At 33.6% G+C, this 25,748-nt stretch overlaps 1 protein-coding gene across 2 annotated transcripts in view; it reads left to right on the plus strand.

Annotated features, from left to right (window-relative positions):
• Positions 1-25,748, plus strand: part of LOC125250727 (potassium/sodium hyperpolarization-activated cyclic nucleotide-gated channel 2-like) — a 73,372-nt gene that overhangs the window by 14,903 nt on the left and 32,721 nt on the right. For both annotated transcript variants that reach the window (XM_048163452.1, XM_048163451.1), the window contains exons 3-4: positions 1,837-1,998; positions 21,500-21,718. In XM_048163452.1, coding sequence (XP_048019409.1) covers positions 1,837-1,998; positions 21,500-21,718 — 381 coding nt within the window. The remainder of the gene's footprint in view (positions 1-1,836; positions 1,999-21,499; positions 21,719-25,748) is intronic.

Below are 25,748 nucleotides of genomic sequence, written 5' to 3' on the forward strand. Positions count from 1 at the left end.
TAAAAAAAATGTAAATATGACTGGGAATATACTTCAGAGATATTTTACTCATAAAAAATTCTAGGGGTGCCAATAATTATGGCTTTTTTGGAGAAAAACATTTATTTCATAATGTGATTTCCCCCCCACTTTCAATTCTTTTCCTTCAATGAAAGGTTAGATTTTTACTCATTTTATGAATTAAAGATCAAAAGGATAAACAATACAGATTTATTTTTACAGTCATCTTTGATCATATTTACCAAGGGTGCCAATAATTCTGAGCACCACTGTAATACAGCATTTTTCATAAAGGAGAAAATATGTGTAAGGTAAAGTTTAACCATTATTTTTGTCAAGTCAAGGCTGTTTATTTATAAAGCACATTTAAAAACGTGTATACCAAAGTTCTACCAAAGTGTGTGTATATATATATATATATATATATATATATATATATATATATATATATATATATATATATATATATATATATATATATATATATATATATATATTATATATACATTTATTAATCACATTTATATATATATTATATTTACCAGTATAATCAAAAGGGTCAGTCCTCTGTCCACTTCTTTTTTTAATTATACACTACCCCTTCAAGTAATATTATTCATAAACATTGAATTCAATTATGTATTTTTTTAGGAACACTTTACAATAAGGTTCAATTAGTAAAAGGTGACCTATAATGCCCCTTTTACAAGATGTAATATAAGTCTCTGGTGTCTCCAGAACGTGTCTGTGAAGTTTCAGCTCAAAATCCCCCACAGGTCATTTATTATAGCTTGTCAAATTTGCCCCTATTTGGGTGTGAGCAAAAACATGCTGTTTTGTGTGTGTCCCTTTAAATGCAAATGAGCTGCTGCTCCCAGCCCCCTTTCCAGAAGAGGGCGGAGCTTTAACAGCTCAACAACAACAAAGCTGGAGAATCTCACGCAGCCAAAATGAGGATTGTCAGTAACGGTGTTCAGCCTTACATTGTTCAAACCGGAGTCGACACTGATGGAGAGACTCAGGAAGAAGTTACAACTTTTAGAATGAAACTGGACGTTTCTGAATGGTTTGTGGATAAATTTATGTAGTTGCTGTGGAGTTGATTCAACTCATCCACTAGCATGTGCCGTCATGTTCATCTTTTGTGTTGAATTGATCATCGTTTGTGAAGCAGTCCGGCGTAAAATAACGGCATGACAGCAACACTCTACTACAACAACTCTTCCTCTTCTCTAAAGCAGCCCAACATGGCCACACCCCCTTTATTGCGTGTTCTCGGGGGCGGGGTTTATGTAACTTTTGTGGTTTGTGATGTCACCAGGAAGAAGCTCATTGTAGTCCCTACCAGTCGTTTGTTGTAGTCAAACAGCAACGTTACACACTAACTAAAGTTAAAAAAGTGAAATCATAAAGGACCCCTTTAATGTTAGTTAATGCATCTGGTATCATGAATTAACAACAAACCACAATTTTACAGCATTGATTTATAAATCTATTATTGTTTGTTGTTCATTCATGTTCATTCATAATGCTTGAACCGTTTATTTATAAAACCTGTAATGTTAAAAATGTTTTGTTAGGCCTATATGTAGAAATCAACATTAACAATTAATGTTGTAAGCTCACGATATCTAATGCATTAACTGTTAATAAATTGAACGTTAAAAATGTTTCCTTTTCCCCCGTTTTTTAATAGTGAAGTGTGTAATTTGTCTCTAGTGGCTCCAAACGGAATTGCAAAAATGTTTCCAAACAGGTTTCCTGAACACTCCCACTTTTTTATTTTATAACTTTTAAGACTTTTGCAAATGTTGTGCTGTGATTCTCCCCTCACAGATCTTCCACATGACGTATGACCTGGCGAGCGCGGTCATGCGGATTATTAACCTGATAGCGATGATGCTGTTGCTGTGCCACTGGGACGGCTGCCTGCAGTTTCTGGTGCCCATGCTGCAAGACTTCCCATCCGACTGCTGGGTCTCCCTCAACAAGATGGTGGTATGTTTTTCCTTTTTCAATTTCGAATGCACTTTTGTGCATACATAACAAAGGACTTCTGGATGCAGGGAATGAGACTCTCTCAGCGTGCGCCACTGAACGATACAGCACCCCGCAATGCTAATATTAAGAAAATTGGTTCACAACGCTGACAAAGCAAATATTCAAGTGGGGTAATAGAATTTAATGAAATTGAATTCTATTAGCTGGAATCTATTTGCAGATATTACCTGATTCTCATTGACCGGCTAAATTAAGGTTCCCGGTTGGTGTCTGTTGGATTCAGATGTTGTCTGCTACATCTAATAATGTTAATCGTTTCATGATGAAATTTATCTACATGATGCACAAGAAGAAAACTTGATTTCTCAGAGGTTGTTCTTTAATAGATCACTTTAAAAAAAAAAAAAAAATGATATGATCATTAAGTCATAGCAACAAATGTTTTTCCACTACTTTCCACTATCTTGACAGATTGTTCAGATCTGTTCTGAAACTCTAGAGGAGACAAGTATGAGATTACTGGAGTTTTTCTGTCAGGAGAAACATCTGAGAAGCAGGAAACTCTTAATTTGTGATTATTCTCTACTTTGTGACAGACAATGAGGAATTGAAAATGTTTTTTTGTGTGTGTGTCTTTTTGTCTTCCCTCATTGAGTTTTCCCACACTACATCTAGTTCATACAGTGTTGGTCTATTGAAGTGTGTGATGAAACTGTGAGTAAGAGTGTGTGTTGTTGCTCAGCTCTGGGCTGTTTTGTGTGGGTGAGATGAGACAGGGTGATGGCAGTGAGATAAAAGTGTGTGTGTGTGTGTGTGTGTGTGTGTAAACGTTCAGGTTTAGAGATGTGCCAAAGCAGCTGCGCTCTTTGTACATCTCTCAAACAGACATGAAAGAACCCGTTTAGAAGGCCAGACACTACACACACATACCACTAATTAAAGAAACATTAGGATATTTGACACGAAGATAAAATAAATTGCTATTTATTAACTTGCTTTTTTTTCCATATAACAGACGATCTTAAAGGGTTCAGATTCTTAAAGATCGCATAAGCGATGTTTGTCATCTTGCTGACTTTTGACAGACTTCCCCCAACTAGATCATCCCAATCTCTTCAACTAAAAGCCCTCTCTCCAAAATCACAGCCTGCAAAGGCATTGCAGCAAATCCGATATCAGCAAACCTGAATGTGCAAAATGATTGACAGTTTATTTGTTAGAACACGTGTTTCAGTTATCTCAAGTGTGCAAGCTTGTTTCTGCAAGGGAATACAAATAAAAAAGCTTATTGTGACTTTTTATCTCACAATTCTGACATTTTTCTCAGAATTTCAAGTTTATATCTCACAATTCTGACTTTATAACTCACAGTTGCGAGTTTATATCTTTCACTTCTAAGACAAAAGTCAGAATTGCGAGATATTAATTCACAATTCTGACATTTTTTCTCCTATTTGCAAGCTTATCTTTTAGTTCAGACTTTTTTTCTCGCAATTGCGAGTTTATATCTTTCAACTCTGAAGTCTGAATTGCGAGATATACATTTGTATTTCTAAATCTTTTCTCACAATTGCGAGATTGTCTCACAGTTCTGACTTTATATTCAATTGCGAGTTAATCTTTCAATTTCCACTTTTTTCTCACAATTGTGGGTTTATATCTTTCACTTCTAAGAAAAAAGTGAGAATGGCAAGATAAAAATTTGCAACTCTGACTTTTTTCTCACAATTGCGAGTTTGTCTCCCAGTTGTGACTTTATAACTCGCAATTGTAAATGTATATCTTTCAATTCTGACTTTTTTCTCACAATTGGAGCTTATGTCTTTCAACTCTAAGAAAAAAGTCAGAATTGTGAGATATGCATTTTTTTTTTTATAAATATTATTTCTAATTCTTTTTTTTTTTTTGCAATTGCAGGATTATGGAAGAGGATTAGGGCCAAGCAATAATAAAAATAAAACCATCTCGAGAAATTACGAGAAAAAACTCGTTAAATTTCGAGAAAAAAGTCGAGATAAAATGTTGAGAATAAAGTCATTAAATTATGAGAAAAAAGTCGTTAAATTACGAATTTGTTCTCATAATTTAACAACTTTTTACTTGTAATTTAATGAGTTTATTCTCATAATTTAATGAGTTTATTCTCAACATTTTATCTCGACTTTTTTCTCGAAATTTAACGACATTTTTCTCATAATTTAACGAATTTGTTCTCATAATCTAACGACTTTTTTCTCGTAATTTAATGACTTTATTCTCAACATTTATCTTGACTTTTTTCTCGAAATTTAACGAGTTTATTCTCAACATTTTATCTCGACTTTTTTCTCGAAATTTAACGACATTTTTCTCATAATTTAACGAATTTGTTCTCATAATCTAACAACTTTTTTCTCGTAATTTAATGACTTTATTCTCAACATTTATCTTGACTTTTTTCTCGTAATTTAATGACTTTATTCTCATAATTTAATGAGTTTATTCTCAACATTTTATCTCGACTTTTTTCTCAAAATTTAACATTTTTCTCATAATTTAACGAATTTGTTCTCATAATCTAACGACTTTTTTCTCGTAATTTAACAAGTTTATTCTCAACATTTTATCTCGACTTTTTTCTCAAAATTTAACGTCATTTTTCGCATAATTTAACGAATTTGTTCTCGTAATTTAATGACTTTATTCTCATAATTTAATGAGTTCATTCTCAACATTTTATCTCGACTTTTTTCTCGAAATTTAACAACATTTTTCTCATAATTTAATGAATTTGTTCTCATAATCTAACGACTTTTTTCTCGTAATTTAATGACTTTATTCTCAACATTTATCTTGACTTTTTTCTCGAAATTTAACGAGTTTTTTCTCGTAATTTAACGAGTTTATTCTCATAATTTAATGAGTTCATTCTCAACATTTTATCTCGACTTTTTTTCTAAATTTAACAACATTTTTCTCATAATTTAACAAATTTGTTCTCGTAATTTAATGGCTTTATTCTCAACATTTATCTCGACTTTTTTCTTGAAATTTAGCAAGTTTTTTCTCGTAATTTAACGAGTTTATTCTCAACATTTTATCTCGACTTTTTTCTCGAAATTTAACAAGTTTTTTCTCGTAATTTAACGAATTTGTTCTCATAATCTAACAACTTTTTTCTCGTAATTTAATGACTTTATTCTCAACATTTATCTTGACTTTTTTCTCGAAATTTAACGAGTTTTTTCTCGTAATTTAACGAGTTTATTCTCAACATTTTATCTCGACTTTTTTCTCAATTTAACGACATTTTTCTCATAATTTAATGAATTTGTTCTCGTAATTTAATGACTTTATTCTCATAATTTAATGAGTTTATTCTCAACATTTTATCTCGACTTTTTTCTCGAAATTTAACAACATTTTTCTCATAATTTAACGAATTTGTTCTCGTAATTTAATGGCTTTATTCTCAACATTTATCTCGACTTTTTTCTCGAAATTTAACAAGTTTTTTCTCGTAATTTAACGAGTTTATTCTCAACATTTTATCTCGACTTTTTTCTTGAAATTTAACGAGTTTTTTTCTCGTAATTTAACGAATTTGTTCTCATAATCTAACAACTTTTTTCTCGTAATTTAATGACTTTATTCTCAACATTTATCTTGACTTTTTTCTCGAAATTTAACGAGTTTTTTCTCGTAATTTAACGAGTTTATTCTCAACATTTTATCTCGACTTTTTTCTCAATTTAACGACATTTTTCTTATAATTTAATGAATTTGTTCTCGTAATTTAATGACTTTATTCTCATAATTTAATGAGTTTATTCTCAACATTTTATCTCGACTTTTTTTCTAAATTTAACAACATTTTTCTCATAATTTAACAAATTTGTTCTCGTAATTTAATGGCTTTATTCTCAACATTTATCTCGACTTTTTTCTTGAAATTTAGCAAGTTTTTTCTCGTAATTTAACGAGTTTATTCTCAACATTTTATCTCGACTTTTTTCTTGAAATTTAACGAGTTTTTTCTCGTAATTTAACGAGTTTATTCTCAACATTTTATCTCGACTTTTTTCTCAATTTAACGACATTTTTCTTATAATTTAATGAATTTGTTCTCGTAATTTAATGACTTTATTCTCATAATTTAATGAGTTTATTCTCAACATTTTATCTCGACTTTTTTTCTAAATTTAACAACATTTTTCTCATAATTTAACAAGTTTGTTCTCGTAATTTAATGACTTTATTCTCAACATTTATCTCGACTTTTTTCTTGAAATTTAGCAAGTTTTTTCTCGTAATTTAACGAGTTTATTCTCAACATTTTATCTCGACTTTTTTCTTGAAATTTAACGAGTTTTTTTCTCGTAATTTAACAAGTTTATTCTCAACATTTTATTTAGATTTTTATCTTGAAATTTAACAACTTTAATCTCGAGATGGTTTTATTTTTTTATTATTGCTTGGCCCTAATCCTCTTCCGTAGCAGGATCGTTTCACAGTTTGGACTTTATAATTTGCAATTGATAGTTTATATCTTTCAATTCCAAGAAAAAAAGTCAGTATGGTGAGATAAAAATTCGCAGTTCTGACTTTTTTCTCATAATTGCAAGTTTATCTTTCAATTCCCACTTTTTTTTCTCACAATTGCGAGTGTATTGCTTTCAACTCTAAGAAAAAAAATCTGATTTGTGAGATATAAATTTGCATTTCTAAATCTTTTCTCACAATTACGAGATTATATCTCAGAATTCTGACTTTATAACTCACAATTGAGAGTTTATATCTTTCAATTCAAAGAAAAAATTCAGAATGGCCAGAAATAAATTCACAATTCTGACTTTTTTTCTCGTAGTTGCGAGCTCATCTTTCAATTCCCAGTTTTTTCTCACAATTGCAAGTTTATATCTTTCACTTATAAGAAAAATCTTTCATTTTTCTTGCAATTGCGAGTTTGTCTCCCAGTTGTGACTTTATAACTCGCAAATATAAATTTATATATTTTTCTCACAATTGCGAGCTTATATCTTTCAACTCTAAGAAAAAAGTCAGAATTACGAGATATGCATTTTTTTAGATAATTATTAGATATTATTTCTAAATCTTTTCTCACAATTGTGAGATTGTCTCACTGCTGACTTTATAATATCTTTCAATTCCAAGAATTCTCGCAATTGCGAGTTTATCTTTCAATTGCCACTTTTTTTCTCACAATTGCGAGTTTATATCTTGCAGTTATGTTTTTTTTTTAATTTTAAGAAAAGAAAGGCAAGATATAAAGTCATTTTATGTGGCATTCAAAAAATCTCTTACAACAGCTTTAAAGTCATCATAAAATGGCTATATTGTTATATTGCATCCATAATATGGCCTATTTCTGAATGAAACAGGATATTTAATAAGAGCAAAAATAAGTTGGAACTTGATGTCAGGCAGTGGGAATTGTTTGCACATCTCTCTATGACAGGCAGTTGTAGGGGAGGAGCTGAAAAATAGGAGGACATGATGATCAGCGAAAAAAAGAAAGTTGTTTGAAAGGCTGAGCATGATGGGAGATTACAAAACCGATCACTGATAAATTTTCACAATAAAGCTGCCTTTCCCTTTTGACATAAAGGGAGTTGAGAAGTGTATATAGGCTCAATTTTAAATGCATGTTGACTTTTAAGAATACATATATTCACTTTTTATAGTGACGTGACGCTGATATCAGTTTGTTTGTTGTGCTGAATTGTGTTACAGAGGCGATCGGTGTTGTTTTAGCTCAGTCTCTGTGGATACAGAAGGTTCGTGATGATGTCACATGTGACATTAAGGTCACTGTCCCTCTGGAGATCAGAGAACGAGGGAAAGATAGAGAGAATGTGAGATGGCAGTAAGGGCAGAAAGAGAGGAGAGAGCGATTACGTAAACAGATGCAGGAAAAAAGGGAAGTTGCACATATACATAGTGAGAGCTGGGTCTGTCGCAATTATTATGTAATCACCTTATCGTGATCATTTGATCTAATTGCAGTTATTTGCGATAATCACGATCATTGCACACTTTGCATTTCAATCACATAGTGACCGACAAATAAGGGTATTTTTATGGCTCATTATTTGAAATGAGTGCAACGATTTCTATTTCAAAATAAATGTTGTTCTTTTGAACTTTCTATGCATCAAAGAATCCTGAAAAAAAATTGTATCACATTTCTACAAAAATATGAAGCAGCACAACTGTTTTCAACATTGATAATAATCAGAAATGTTTCTTGATCAGCAAATCGGCATATTAGAATGATTTCTGAAGGATCATGTGACACTGAAGACTGGAGTAATGATGCTGAAAATTCAGCTTTGATCACAGGAATAAATTACATTTTAACATATATTCACATAGAAAACACTTATTTTAAATTATAAAAATATTTCACAATTTTTCTGTATATCTGATCAAATCAATGCAGTCTGGGCGAGCATAATAAATATATAAGTAAGCATTTTGATTTTATTAAAATATATTAGATTAAAATATATTAGAAATAGCACAATTATTGCAATTACATAATTTTTACAACATTTTTTTTTTGACCGAATGCTTAAAATAGAATAAGAAATTACTTCTAAAATCAGTTTCAAAATGGAAAAGGCACTCACTCTTTGAATGACCTTTATGAATTTAAAATATTATTATGTGTAAAATGCAAAAGAAAATTTCAGTGGATAAATGCTTTAAGGTCTAAGCTTACACTGTAAGTAATAAGTGATAAGTGAACCATATAGCTATTTGTATAATAATTGAATGCAAACAAAATCTTATAATTGTGGCAACCCTAGCTGAATCTGCAGGAAAATGTGTTGCTGAAGAGAAAGAGAACACAGGAAGCAAATAAAGCAGAAAGAGGAAGCTGGAATGGATGCATGGTTTGGCCTCTGGAGAACTCTCTACATTGAGTGCTTGACAACTCGTATCATTAGTCTGCGCATAACGAAACAGACCATCCATCTTCTGCCGGCGCTGCAGCGAGCGCTTCCTAAAGAACGTCGTCTATCTTACTGGAGCCACACACAAGCTGGATCAACACGAAAACCGCCGCCAGCGCGTGAATGCATGAATGTTTTTTGGCAGTTGTTCACAGCTGAGTTTACAGGCCGTGGATTATGATTGATGTTCACAAAGAAACCACCCGAGACTTTCTGAATGGTGGGAAGGTTGTTGGTTTGATCCCGGCAAGCGGTGATGCATTGAGGTTTGATCATCTTAAGGCCGGTTCACACTACACTGACAGGCGGCAGCAGACACTTCATCAGGTTTGGTCAGATCAGTGTGTTGTTACGCCTGTCAGTGTCTGTTGGTGTCTGTCTGCGCTTGTTTTCACCGATTGAATGTGCTGAATCGGCACGTCGTGGGAAGTGTCTGACAAGTGGCATACTGTTATCTGGTGATTGTCCGCGTTGGTCGCCGTGTGTGAATTGGCCTTTCGGTGGTACCGTTGCACAAAATAACTGCCGCTTAAACTGCATAGACAGATTAGAATTCCTGATCAAAGTTCCTTAAATTCTAAATAATGTTCATGTGAAAGTGGTAAGATGTGAAGTTTTGCAGTTGCATGTAGTAAATGGCAAGAATTGAGATCACTGTATGAAAAAAACATTGTATTATTATCATCTGTGCTTGGTAACGGTGATAAATCAAAGCATGTTGAGGCTTCTGAGTTGCACATGCTGTGAATCATCTGTAAACAAATACTGATGCACTGGTGTGTGTGTGTGTGTTGGTGTTATTCAGTGCTAACATAAATCTATTAGGATAGCAGGAAGTAGAGGGCATGCTAACATCAGTGGACACAGCTGGAGGGTTGAACATGCAATAGTGTGTGTGTGTGTGTGTGTGTGTGTGTGTATGTGTGTGTATATATATATATATATATATATAGAGAGAGAGAGAGAGAGAGAGAGAGAGAGAGAGAGAGGGAGAGAGGAGTTCGTTAGTGAAAATGTTGCTTTTGCATTTTTTTGCAATTTAATATACTTTTTTTTTTATATTCTGACATTTATATTCTGACAAGATCTGATCCTTTTGTTCCAAGTAGTTCACATACTCATTGTTACAAATTTGCTTTCTCAACTGACCTAGAAATGCCTCAAAATCTGAGATTTATTTATTTTTTTATTTATTTTCAATTAAACCAGGAAACAAAATCTGACTTTGTGGACTCCACTGTGAAAACATAGATTTGTTTACTTAACTGTATACAGGCACACTACTGTTCAAAAGTTTTGGTTCAGTACAATTTGGTACATTTAAAAAAAAAAAAAAAAAAAAAAATTGGTAACCCCTTTGATAACACATTAGAATAACTCACGCTATGAAGCATTAGTTAAGCATTAGTAAATAGTTAATTCATCATTTATAAAACATTAATAGACATTAGTAAGCCGTTTATAAATACAGCTATAAATGCTTTGTTCTTGATTTATAAGCATATCTATAATGAGTTTAATAATTGTATTTTCATACTTTATTAATGATCAATTTATCATTTCTAAATTATGTATTACATTATTCACAAACCAGTCATTAAGGAGTTGTCAGTGGTTCATAAGATCATTTAGGAAGTGTAAGTAAATGATTAATAAAATATTTAAATGTACATTTATGCATCTTATTATTTAGACATATAGTATTAGTTACTCAGTGTGTTAATAAATGCTTTATTAACATATTCCTAGTGTCAAAACTACCTCGGTACTAACTTTAAAACATTAGAGAACAGCAGTACAGAAGATCACTGAACCTTTTTTATAAAATTTATAAAAGCTTTACAAAGCATAAATAGTCCTCACTTTAGATGAGCTCACAAAAATAGTTAACTGACTACTTCTAAATGTTTTATAACTACCTGAATTAATCATGAATTGCAGTAGGAATATGTGTTAATAAAACATTTACTAACACACTAAGTAACTATTACTATGTGTCTAAATAATAAGATGTATAAATGAATGTTTAAATAGTTTATTAATCATTTACTTACACATACTAAATGAACTACTGACAACTCCTAAATAACTGGTTTGTAAATAATGTAATACTTAATTTAGAAATGATAAATTGTTTATTAATAAAGTATGAAAATAAAATTATTAAACACATTATAGATATGCTTATAAATCAAGAATAAAGCAATTATAGCTGTATTTATAAACTACTTACTAATGTCTATTAATGCTTTATAAGTGATGAAATAACTATTAACTAATGCTTAACTAATGCTTCATAGTGTGCAGTTATTATAGTGTTACCACACTTTCTATGAAGATCATGTTTATAATGAATTATAGCTCCATTTATACTTATTTATAAGTAAGTATTACCATTTTATAAACGTGTTTATAAAGACTTTATAAGACCTATACCACATTATAAGAACAGATATTTATATTATTTGTATAATTACTATATTATTAGTCATGCATTTTCCTTTTCAATGCATGTTCATAATTCATTATACATTGATTTATAAGTATTAATTAGCCCATCGTATGATTCTATGAATGTATTTATAAAGATGCAGCTTGCATTGCTATAATGTTATATTAGAGTTAAAATTACTTTTTATTCAGATTTATTTGTCAAATTAGTGAATATATTGTTATTAATAGCCATGTTGTGTTCTTATAAACACTTATCGTGAGTAATAATACAGTTACAAATCTTTATAAATGCATCATTGTTGGCTTAAAGTAAAGTGAAAACATAGGATGCAATTTTCCTAAATTAAATGGTAAGAAATCACGAATATGTGCTCATTTTACATTTTAAGCTTACTTGTAGTAAATGTAACTAATAAACAACAATTCCTGTAATGAAATAAAAAAATGGAAACCATTAATACAAACAGTTGAAAAAAAAAGTATCTTTTTTTAATGTCACATACTAGCAAATCACTGCAACAATATTTTTAAAGTATAATTCCAAATTGCTGTAAGCAATACCATGCAAATGGCTGAGGAGATATAGATTTTAACAAATCAAAATTACCATTCATTACCTCTAATGCAAACTTTAGCCATTAAAAACATAATAACTAGTTGATACAGCAAACAAGTGTCTCTGGAACTATTTTGTGATCATTTATAAATCATAATGGCTTATGAGCATGCACATTGAAAAAGCAAAGCAAATGCATGGCTTATAAGTAATTATATCTATATACAAAAATATAAATGTATCTATAACTGTTCTTATAATGCAGTATAAATCTTAATGAGTCTCTATAAATATATTTATAGAATAGTAATACTTACTTATAAATAAGTATAAATCTTTATAAGCATGGTCTTTTTTTTTTTTGAAAGAAGTCTCTTCTGCTCATCAAGGCTGCATTTATTTGATTAAAAATACAGTAAAAACAGTAATATTGTGAAATATTATTAAAATATAATTCATTCCTGTGATCAAAGCTGAATTTTCAGCATCATTACTCCAGTCTTCAGTGTCACATGATCCTTCAGAAATCATTCTAATATGATGATTTGCTGCTCAAGAAACATTTCTGATTATTATTAATGTTGAAAACAGTTGTGCTGCTTCATATTTTTGTGGAAACAAAGATACATTCAAAGATACAAGAACAGCATTTACTTGAAATAGAAATCTTTTGTTGCATTATAAATATATTTACTGATTTGATCAATTTAATGACAATAAAAGTGTTAATTTAAAAAAAAAAAAAAAAAACTTACTGAGCCCAAACTTCACAGTATATACACCATAGGTCTCATCTGTAATAGCCTGATATAATTAAATGTGACCAGTCCTCGTGTGTGTGTGTGTGTGTGTGTAGACTCACATGTGTAAGTGGATTACACACGTATGCTATTTCTCTCCCTCTGAGAAAAAGCCTCCAGAGACACAAAGATGCTCTCAATCCTCTCACCACACGCCTTCAGCCCTCCTGGGAAAACACTGCCGTTAACATGGACCTGGAAGAATTTCTGAGTGGTCACATTATGGGTTAGTTCCCAGAATCTGTTTTAATAAAGGCTGACTGCTCCTTATTTCTAATGACATAATGTAGTACATAGTTTTATTTACTAAATAATTTGTTCAGTCAAAATGGTCCTCATTTATTTTTCCTGGTCGTATCGTAAGCAATTCATCAATGCAGATTATTCCAAAGAAAAGAAAAGTGTACGCTTGTTCCATCTCTAGTAAGACTTTCCTGTTCAGTTGACATCACCTTATTTTCTTATTTCCATCCCATTCTGCCTCATCATATAAGGACTTTTTTCAATCCAATCAATTCTATGGATTAAAAAAAAAAGGATATTTCTCATTAAAAAAAATCTGTTTCACTCTGACGTACATCACAGAAGTAAAATGGCTGTTACATATGGCTTGTAAATATCTTGAGCTTGTGTTCACTACAGACATTATTTCAGGCATTTAACCAAAACATTAAAAACTTCAGGACGATGGAATCAGAAATGTTAAAGGGGAAGTTTTAAGCTCGTTGTAGTCCCTACCAGCCATTTGTTGTAGTCCTTAAACAGAGAATTATTTAAAAAGAAAATATCTCAATTTGCAGATGTGGTTTATGCTCAAACAGTAACATTACACACTAACTAAAGATAAAAAAAAATGAAATCATAATCAAGGACCCCTTTAAAATGCTCATTTTTGGGTTTTGGCCTATAGAAATACATCATCCCTGCAGCACTCTATTGCTTAAAGGTGCCCTAGATTATGTTTTTAAAAGATGTAATATAAGTCTAAGGTGTCCCCTGAATGTGTCTGTGAAGTTTCAGCTCAAAATACCCCATACATTTTTTTAAATTAATTTTTTTAACTGCCTATTTTGGGGCATCATTATAAACAAGCCGATTTATGCTGTGGTCCCTTTAAATCCCGTGCTCTCCGCCCACAGAGCTCGCGCTTGCCTTAAACAGTGCCTTAACAAAGTTTACACAGCTAATATAACCCTCAAAATGGATCTTTACAAAGTGTTCGTCATGCATGCGGCATGCATGCGTCGGATTATGTGAGTATTGTATACTGTTATATTGTTTACTTCTGATTTTGAATGAGTTTGATAGTGCTCCGAGGCTAACGGCTAATGCTACACTGTTGGAGAGATTTATAAAGAATGAAGTTGTGTTTATGAATTATACAGACTGCAAGTGTTTAATAATGAAAACAGCGACGGCTCTTGTCTCCGTGAATACACTAAGAAACGATGGTAACTTTAATGACATTTAATAGTACATTAGCAACATGCTTACGAAACATTTAGAAAGACAATTTACAAATATCACTAAAAATATCATGATATCATGGATCATGTCAGTTATTATTGCTCCATCTGCCATTTTTCGCTGTTGTTCTTGCTTGCTTACCTAGTCTGATGATTCAGCTGTGCACATCCAGACGTTCTGTCCTTGTCTAATGCCTTTCATAATGATAATGTTGGGAATGTGGGCTGGCATATGCAAATATTGGGGGCGTACACTCCGACTGTTACGTAACAGTCGGTGTTATGTTGAGATTCGCCTGTTTTCCGGAGGTCTTTTAAACAAATGATATTTATATAAGAAGGAGGTAACAATGGAGTTTGAGACTCACTGTATGTCTTTTCCATGTACTGAACTCTTGTTATTCAACTATGCCAATATAAATTCAATTTTTCATTCGAGGGCACCTTTAAAGGTGCTATAGAGGATGTTTTGTTTTATAAATTTTTGCAATATTACTTGAAACTGTCTTTACTAACTGATAAAAGACTATTTATTAGGTGCACTGAAAGGAATAATATCAATATACATCATCTGTGCACCAATCGTTTGTGTGATCATCGCGTAAACGATTGGCCCTCTGGCTTGTCAATCACTGCCATTACGTTCCTTGTGAGATACGTGCGCGGATTGGCCCTCTTGGCCAATCATGGCAGTGATTGACAATATGATGTATATTGATATTATTCCTTTCAGTGCACCTAATAAATAGTCTTTTATCAGTTAGTAAAGACAGTTTCAAGTAATATTGCAAAAATGTATAAAACAAAACATCCTCTATAGCACCTTTAACTACTGTATCTCTCAACAGGCCAAAGGTCAATAGGGGACAAATAACCTCTTTGTGTCATACAGAACCAATCAGAAATTCAATCCCGCTTTCCTCTGTAATTTACTCCGCATCTAAATGTATTCCTCCTGAAGTGCAGATGAATGTATAGTATCATTTCCCCAGGAAGCTTTTCTGCTTGACTGCCGCATTCATTTTTGAGATGAAAAACTGCACTGACTCTGTCAGTCGCAGAGATGAATGGATCGGTGAAGAGATGTTTGATTGTCTTGGCCGAGATTAAGAACATACATTACACAGCATCTGGTGTCTCAGAGCCTGGGCAGCGGTGCGTGGCGTCGCAGCAGAGGATCCGAGGACTGCTGTACGTTCAGATAAACTATTGTAAATAGAGTCAGAACAGGCTGGCAGCCCGACTGCACTATTACTGGCAGAATCCAAGAGTCTGATATACGCGGAGCTTATCGGCCGCAGGGCACGCGTGTCTGTATGGTTAATGAATGTCTTCCCATACTGCCTCTTGCCCTATCAGTGCAGACCAGGGCATGAATGAGGGAATGAATGGGAGAGCGATCAAAAAAGTGTCTCAGATCCTATGTGGCTCATATTTTCTCTTCCTTTCTGTCGTATCCTTTTTCTCGCTTTCATAATACTGCTTGCACTTGAAATGTATTGCAATACGCCCAGGGAGAGAGTCCACACACCAGGCTGGAGAAGTGTTTATTTGTGCTCACTATGTGTGTGTGTATACTAGATGTGCGCATAGACATGGACCTAATTTTTGAATTTCTATTGTTCTGTTAGTATTCCATTTTTTCTATTCTATTTTATTATTCTATTATTTTTTCATTTTACTATTCATTTAATTATTTCATTTATTTATTTTGATTCCATTATTGTATTGTATTCATTTCACTTTTGGTGTGAAAGGGCCTTTAAAGGGTTAGTTCACCCAAAAATGAAATTTCTGTCATTAATTACTCACCCTCATGTCGTTCCACAAACATAATTTTCGGAACACAAATTAAGATATTTTTTATGAAATCCGAAGGTATCTGATGCACACATAGTCAGCAACATCATTACATCTTTTGACGTCCAGAAAGGTAGTTAAAAACATGGTTAAAATAGTCAACGGGACTACAGTGGTTTAACCTTAATGTTATGAAGCAATGAGAATACTTTTTGTGTGCAAAAACAAAACAAAAAAAAACAACTTTATTCAACAATTTGAACCGTTGTCATACGCACTCAATGCTGGTATCGCGTCATGCCTGCAACCCCTTCAACCGTGACTTATTCACGATGCATCACTAGCCTCGAATACCTTATTGCTTTTATAAAACGGTTACCACACAATACAAATATTAAAGCCAAAAATATGTAACAATGCAACTTTCATGAAGTAAACTCTTACTAAAAGCCTTCCTTCCGCCGGAAAAAATAGTCCCTGACCGTGAACAGCAACAGAAGTTACATTATTACGCCATTAGATGGCGGCAAAGACTGTCTTTATCAGTGTGTCAATCAGGTCACCATGATTTTGCCAAGTTAGATATGTTCCTGGATCAATATCTTTGTTGATCCTGGAACAACATTCCAATCAACCAATCAGATTTGAGGGACAAGTTTACCGTTTATGTCAAGTTTAGGCTTGCAACCAGGGTTAGGTGCTTCTACATCTTTCCCCTCTGATTTTAGGGAGAAGTTATGGGTAGGATTAGGTTTAGGGGTAGGAATAGGATTAAGACTACATTTTCAGACTGGAATGTCTTACTTGGCAAAATCATGGTGACTGTGTCATTCAGTAGCGAAGGCTTTTACATTGAAAAGACTGAATTGTTGAACACGGAACAAGACGCAACAAATGCTTTGACTAGTGCTGTCAGTCACGGCAAATGAACATAGGACTGACCTGAAGGAAAATGCTAAATCTGAATGCAGGTAATAAACTTGCTCACTCAATCTTTTTTTCACAACACTCTTCTACATAATACAGTAAGCTTCAATAAACAATATCAACTGAGAACATACAGTTTACGTTGCTAAGAGTGGTTGCTAAGGGTGTTGTATAGTGATACACAGAAATAAATTGTGAATAAAACACAGCTATTGACCAATCAGAATCAAGGACATGAGCTAACTGTTTTATATATATATATATATATATATATATATATATATATATATATATATATATATATATATATATATATATATATATATATATATATACACAGTACAGTCCAAAAGTTTGGAACCACTAACATTTTTAATGTTTTTAAAAGACGTTTCGTCTGCTCACCAAGGCTACATTTATTTAATTAAAAATACAGTAAAAAACAGTAATATTGTGAAATATTATTACAATTTAAAATAACTGTGTACTATTTAAATATATTTGACAAAGTAATTTATTCCTGTGATGGCAAAGCTGAATTTTCAGCATCATTACTCCAGTCTTCAGTGTCACATGATCCTTCAGAAATCATTCTAATATGCTGATTTGCTGCTCAATAAACATTTATGATTATTTTCAATGTTGAAAACAGTTGTGTACTTTTTTTCAGGATTCCTTGATGAATAGAAAGTTCAAAAGAACAGCATTTATCTGAAATACAAAGCTTCTGTAGCATTATACACTACCGTTCAAAAGTTTGGGGTCAGTAAGAATTTTTATTTTTATTTTTTTTAAAAGAAATTAATACTTTTATTCAGCAAGGATGCATTAAATCAATCAAAAGTGGCAGTAAAGACATTTATAATGTTACAAAAGATTAGATTTCAGATAAACACTGTTCTTTTGAACATTCTATTCATCAAATAATCCTGAAAAAAAAATATTGTACACAAATATTTTGTACAATTGTACACATTAAATGTTTCTTGAGCAGCAGATCAGCATATTAGAATGATTTCTGAAGGATCATGTGACACTGAAGACTGGAGTAATGATGCTGAAAATTCAGCTTTGCCATCACAGGAATAAATTACTTTGTGAAATATATTCAAATAGAAAACAGTTATTTTAAATTGTAATAATATTTCACAATATTACTGTTTTTTTTTTTACTGTATTTTTAATTAAATAAATGTAGCCTTGGTGAGCAGACGAAACTTCTTTTAAAAACATTAAAAATCTTAGTGGTTCCAAACTTTTGGACTGTACTGTGTGTATATATATATATATATATATATATATATATATATATATATATATATATATATATATATATATCCTATTTTATTGTAATATTTATTTATTTATTCATTTATTTATTTATTTATTTTTATTAATTCTTTTCATATACATACAAATATATGAAACCTTGTAACCTTGTAATGTAACCTTGTATGCTCTGTAAGTCATTTTTGATAAAAGCATTTGCCAAATGCATGACTATAAATATGTTAATGTAGTATTTTTGCTGTAGGCTGAGCCAAAATCTCATATTATGGTATGAGTAATCTTATATAACAATACATTCTGAATGTGACAAGTGAACCGGAAATATCAACCATGATTTTTGACATCTTTCTTGACTCATTACAGTATATGATCAGACTTCCAAATGTTATGACATTTGCATACAAAATTGTATTTAAAGTGCAAAATGACTATATTAATTTCCCAGATGATAAATGAACACCACTCACTATACTGAGGCAACATTGATCCGTTCTAATTTTTGAAAGATTTATTGTTACATATTGCATAGTATGTTTCACATACTAATTTTATCAAACTATATGCAGTATGCACTAAACCGCATGCAAGTATTCCTACCCCAACATAGTCAATGCAATTTATATACTTGATATTATAGACTGCTGTAGAATGTGTCCTTCTCTATCCACTGTCTCTGCAAGCACAATGTCTCTTCGTGTGTGTGTGTGTGTGTGTGTGTGTGTGTGTGTGTGTCCAGAGCTTCAGCATGGACTCTTTACTTCTGTTTTTGAGGCAAAGTGCTCTTGACTCATGTATAATTCAGGCCTGTTCACTCCAGTGTTCTTACAGTGACCTGCTCCCTCTGACACTTTCCTCATTTCCCATTTTTCATTTCACAATCCTTTTCTTCTTCCATTCTACTCTGCATGCCACCTAATAGGGGAATCAAATACTCAGGCTATGTTTGGAATGGGATACTAGTATACTGCTCATTGTATACTACATACATACTATGCCCTTATAGTATGCACTATGTTCTCAACTGTCTAGTGTATGAAGGTTATTTTGTCATTCCCCTCCCCTTTGGCTATGTAAGGAAGCTGCGATAATTGAAAGTGTCCATTCTTTTCAGTTAATTATGTGCATCATCTTTTGAAGTGGAGTTTTCAGTGTGGACACACTACTCACACTATATATACTACAAAATGGCGTAGAATAGTGCATAAGTAGGCAAAACTGGAAATCGAATTGGGAGGCTATATTGAAAATCTTGGCTTTTTTTATTTACACTTGGAAATATTTTATACTGTACATTTTGACAAAGGTAGTATTCCATGCATACTGCAAATTTTGCATACTGTGTACTGTGCACATACATTAAAAAAACTTAAAATAGTATGCTGTTCGGCCAAAAACATTAACAGTAACCAGTACCAGCAATCAGAAATCTGTGGTCTTATGGAGTCATGATGGGATGCAGTAGATCCAGTTTTCGGTTTTCAGAGGACAGCAACCGTAATTAATCTTGCCTTGGGAATTAGCCGGATGTCAGCACAAGTCAGGCAGCAGACGCATTTTTAAAAAGGGCACATTTAATGGCTTCTTGTTTGAGACTGCTGGCAGACCCCCACCTCACACTGATCTCTGTCATCCTGAGACGCCTGACTGCCAGCCACTCTGCAGCTAAATGCTTCATTTAAAAGAGTTTAGAAAGTGGCACAGTAGACATTTCGGCTATAATATGAAATGCATACAGAATATGTAACATACACCGATGAGCCAAAACATTATCACCACCTGCCAGATATGCTGTTGGTCCTCCGTGCGCTGCAAAAACAGCACCGACCCGTCGAGGCATGGACTCTACAAGAGCCCTGAAGGTGTCCTGTGGTATCTGGCAGCAAGACATCAGCAGCAGATCCTTCAAGTCCTCTAGGTTGTGAGGAGGAGACACCGTGGATCAAACTTGTTGGTCCAGCACATCCCACAGATGCTCAGTTGGATTGTGATCTGGGGAATTTGGAGGCCATGGCAACACCTTGATCTCTTCATCATGTTCCTCATACCATTCCTGAACAACATCTTGTGTTGGCTCGGACCAGACGGGATAGCATTTGTTGCCCTCTTGCATCGATGAGCCTTGGGAGCCCAACACCCTGTCGCCTGATTGTGTTTGTCCCTCCTCGGACCACTGTTGGTAAATTCTCACCACTGCTGACTGGCAGAAACACACAAGCCTCACTGTTTCTGAGATACTCTGACCCAGTCGCCTTGCCACAATAATCTGGCCTAGTCTCTCAGATCTTTATTCCTACTAATTTCTCCTGCATCCAACATGTTGATTATCAGAACTGATTGTTTGCTTACCATCTAATCTACCCAGACCTTAATATGTGTCCTTGTTAGGAGGAGATAAACGATATTCGCTTCACCGATGCCTGGTCATAATGTTTTGGCTCATCAGTGTATACTGTATCTTTCTTTTCCTATTTGGAATTTGATGTATGCAAACTAAAGATAAGATTATTCATAACAAATTGCAAATAAATCTGGAATCAGTGCATAAACAGCTTCTCATTTGAACCTGGCAGGGAGAAAAATTACAGTAATAACTCATTATGTGATCAGAATGCTAAATGTTATGACATTTGCATAAAAAAAAATTATAAAAATGTTAAATATTTTAATTTCCCAGATGATAAATGGATGGCACTCGCTTAATTAATCATGCAACATAGTGAGGTCATGTGACGACATTTTAGCATTCCACTATTTGAAAGATTTATTGTTACATATTTACAGTGTTTTACTACTATTATTATTCAAATATGAAGCTGTTTTTGCACTGAATATTTTCAATTTGTAATAAATGATATTATCTGTTGGTTTGCATCCATCAAGTGAGGAAAACAACAACAACAGTAAAACATTATAAATAATATTATTTGAGCCACACTTGAAGCCAAGCATGACAATTCTGTCATTATTTATACACTACATGTCAACTAATTTGCAACTGTGTCAACTAACTCTTATTACAGGTTCGCAGAATCAGTTGACATGTACTTGCAGTTACTTACAGTCAGTAGAATGTCTGTTGAGGAGCATCAAAATAAAGTGATATTAAGCAGACAGTCTACTAATACTCTAATGACTGCTAGTTAACATGTAGTTGCAAAGTTTTTACTCTTATGGTGCTTTCAGATTGGCATAGGTGATGCAGTTACGTGCTGTTCATGTTCTGTGTTTGTCTTTCTCTCTCTGCAGAATGACACGTGGAGTGAGCTGTACTCATTTGCTGTGTTTAAAGCCATGAGTCACATGTTGTGTATTGGTTACGGTCGTCAAGCTCCGGAAAGTCTCTCTGATATCTGGCTGACGATGCTCAGCATGATTGTGGGTGCCACCTGCTATGCCGTCTTCATCGGACACGCAACGGCCCTGATCCAATCACTGGACTCCTCACGACGCCAGTACCAGGAAAAGGTAAAGCAACTGTGCATGAGGTGTTAAATAATGAAGTAGAAACTATTGATTTAAAGCTACCCTTGGTGACTTTTAGCCTTCTAGCGGTTTAAGCATAAAACGTCTATGCCGTTGTTGTTTTGACTTGTTGAAATCAACTGTTTTAAGATAACTACAATTTGGCAATGCTGACATAAGTCAATTATGATTGCTATTCATATCAGATGGAAACTATAATCACATTAAGTGATAATGTGAAACTATATCACATTAAGAACGATAACTATAAAGATAAATATAGCTGCAAGCAGCAATTACGGGGCCAAGCAAAAAAGGCACAACAATTCAGCCAACATGGCTGGTAGCATTAGACCAACTGCAACAGTGAGCAATTAAAGACCTATTAAGATCATTTAAGGCAAAAGTGTTGGAAAATGATATATACAGTCAATAATAAAGATTTACTGGTTTATCACTTTCGACCAATAGGTGGCACTGTGACCAAATGAATGTGGTATGGTCAGAGTGAGGTGACAATGACACTCACTAAGGATATGACTAAAAATAAGTCAACCAGATCAAAAGTTATAAGCATATGAAAAAAAACCCCACTAGGTGGCACTGGTTTGGAACTACTCAGACTCCTTCAGGGCCTTGTGCTGATGACCCATACAGAGTTTCGTAATGATACGCTAATGCGTTCATAAAATACAGCATTTTAAAACAAAATTCAAAATGGCTGACGGTCAAAATGGCCGACATGGGAAAATTGGATATCATTCGACTCGGCATGATGCCCCGAATCGGGAAAAAAAAAAACAACTTTATGATTTTTGGACAAACCTATCTGAAGCTATAAGCAAAAATAATGGCTATTTTGGCTTTTTTGTATCTCCAGACCAGTAGGTGGCGCAGCGCCGAAACTCGGCATGTAAGCTCTGGTCTTGCTTGGGATGATATGTACGAAGTTTGGTCTGAGTATGATAAAGCATTGCAGAGATACAGCCATGAGTCCAAATTGGGTGCTCTACATTAAATTAATTTGCGTGTTATTTGAGAACGGTTTGATTTACTGAAAAGCTTTTGATAACTTTTTGCCAGAATGGACTGAAGATGATCTGATTTGATTTTCATGACAATCAAATGAACCATTTAGGACGAGTTCGGAAAAGCAGGTTTTTCGCAAAATTCAACATGACGGACAAACCATAAGTCGAAACCTAGCATGTTTGGTATCGTTGGACTCAGCAGGGATTCAGGAGTCTAAGGACATGACTCTTTTGAAAATAAGTTGACCACACACATAGTGATAAGCATTTGAATATTTGGTTTTACCACTAGGTGGCGCTGGTGCGAATATTTTCAGGCACCTTCAGGGCATCGTGCTGATGACCCATACCGAGTTTTGTGACGATACGCTAATGCGTTCATAAAATACAGCATTTTTGCACATAATTCAAAATGGCCGACGGCCAAAATGGCTGATATGGTAATAATGGTTATCATTCAACTCAGCATGATACCCCGAATCTGACGTGACCACATTTATGATATTTGGACAAACCATTTAGAAGTTATTAGCCAAAATAACCATTTTTCGTATCTCCGGACCAGTAGGTGGCACTGTGCCGAAACACAGCATGTTGCCTCAAGTCATGCTTGTGATGACATGTACAAAGTTTGGTCAGAATACTATAAAGCATTGTGGAGATAGAGCCTCAAGTCCGATTTGGAGAGCATTTCATCAAATTTATTTTTGCCGTTTTCGAGAATGGATGGATTTATCGAAAAGCTTTTGATAACTTTTTTCCAAGCATGGTCTGAAGATGATTTCGTTCAGAAAATTCAAAATGGCGGAAAAATTTTCATGACGGAAAATGACGTCATTTTGTTTCTAGCCCATACAGTTCAAAAGTTATTAGCATAAACAGAAGTGCAACTTTGGACAGCTGGTGGCGCTAAAGGGATTGAGTTAGAGACTCCAAATTTGCTATGGACACAGTTCAGACAGTCCTCTAACTGGGTGTCAAATTTCACAACTTTTTACTATACGGTTCTATGGGCTGCCATAGACTTCCAGAGTGGAAGAATAATAAGAAGAAAACTAACAATTACAATAGGTGCTTTCGCACCTTCGGTGCTTGGCCCCTAACTATATTTGCATCCACACCAATGAACGATAACAGTGTGTTATTCTAAGCACATGCGCTGCGGTTTCAAAGTGTGTACAACATGTCTTTGCTGTTCTTGTTGTATTTACACGGCTTTAACCAGCAGATGTCCTCAGCATGCTATGTTTCAAGTGAATAGCTAGTGTAATCGATCTAATCTAACAATGAATTTAGCTGACAAAGTCAATATAGTGGAATAAAAACAACACCTAGACTTTTTGTCGAAATTAGCGCTGGATCGGAGGTAATTTTGTTACACTGTTTGCTAGTCTGGCATAATGATCGCATCGTTAATACTTCTCACCATTTATTCCAAGGATATGACCGATTGTTTTCCATATATCCATTTTCTTTAAAGTATCCTTGAAAACCGGGTTTGAATTGTCAAACAGTGGTGGCGTTTTCTGGACCTCGGCGATTAACTTCTCCGCAGTGTCGTCTGCCAATTTAAATTCTCGAGCCCTTAAATTAGAACGGATTTTGATTGGCTGTCAGTGTTTTATCGATTAACTTCTGGAAAAAATCATTCTGAAGTGATTCCAACGATATCGTTTCTCTATATCGTTATCGTTATAGCTGTGGTGTGGACAGTGCTATTCATTGTTACCAACATAAACATTGTTTTGTGAACCTAGTCAATGCACAGCAAATGTGATGTTATGTTGATTCATGTTTTATTACAGATACTATCGCTTTCCCTTTTTGCTTACAAACTCTTTTCGGATTTAAAATTAAATTTTGTTCATTTTGAACAAAAAAGGTTACATATACTACATTTCAATTTGCATAGTTCTATGTACTATATTGTGTACTTTGCTTTTAATGGGTATATGCATCCTTTTGAGCATGTTGTAAGACAGTGTGTCAGAATTGGGGAACTAGTGTCATAAAATTGCATGTTGACATGTACTTCTCACGTATTCTTTGTGTTTGTATCTAAGTGGCTATGTCTGCCTAATTTCATTATTATTTAACTTAAAGATTCATACACTTTAAAAACGCTGTGCTAGCTTTGGCCTCGTGAGCCTTCCTTTGCCAAAGTCATCAGGAAACAGTCACAAATGCATTCTCCTCTGTATTGCAATGAGTTGTGGGTAAGGCTCGAAAAAGCAGTTGTCAGTTTTTTTAAAAATATATTTTAATTTAGTTTTAATTTTATTTTATTTCACTTTTAGTAATCTTAGTACCTAAACTTATTTTATTTCAGTTAGCTTTCTAGGCAACATTTCTATTATTAACTAATAATGGTTTGCAATAGTTTTAGTTTTAGTTAATAATAACAACAACACTGTCTGACACTTGATACTATCCATTGCAGAAATAATAGTTACTATTCAAAAATTCTAGAGAAGGCTGTCTTTCAACAGCTTTCTTCTTATTTAAATGGAAATGGTATCTTTGATAAATTCCAATCAGGATTTAGGGCTCAACACAATACAGTACAGAATCAGCCCTTCTCAAAATGTCTAATGATTTGTTTTTGTCTGTCGATTCAGGAAAGTGTGCAATTTGTTTTAATTGATTTGACTGCTGCATTTGACACTATAGTGCATGATATACTTTTGGAGCGTTTAAGACTTTGGGCAGAGATTCAAGGAAATGCTTTTCTGGGAGAACTTTTTCTGTGCAATTCGGAAATTTTTCATCCTCTTCTGCTCTAATGAAGAGCAAGGATCCTCAAGGATCGATATTGGGTCCAGTCTTATTTTCTTTTTACATGCTTCCATTGGCTGATATTTGTCAGAAACATAATGTAGGCATATTTTATCATCTTTATGCTGATGATACTCAGCTTTATCTCCCTATAAAAATGGGGGATAATTCGGCCTCACAGTCTCTCTTTGATTGTTTTAATGATATTAAAGAGTGGATGGCAGCCA

This window comes from Megalobrama amblycephala, linkage group LG17 (genome assembly GCF_018812025.1).
Source record: "Megalobrama amblycephala isolate DHTTF-2021 linkage group LG17, ASM1881202v1, whole genome shotgun sequence".
Taxonomy (NCBI): domain Eukaryota; kingdom Metazoa; phylum Chordata; class Actinopteri; order Cypriniformes; family Xenocyprididae; genus Megalobrama; species Megalobrama amblycephala.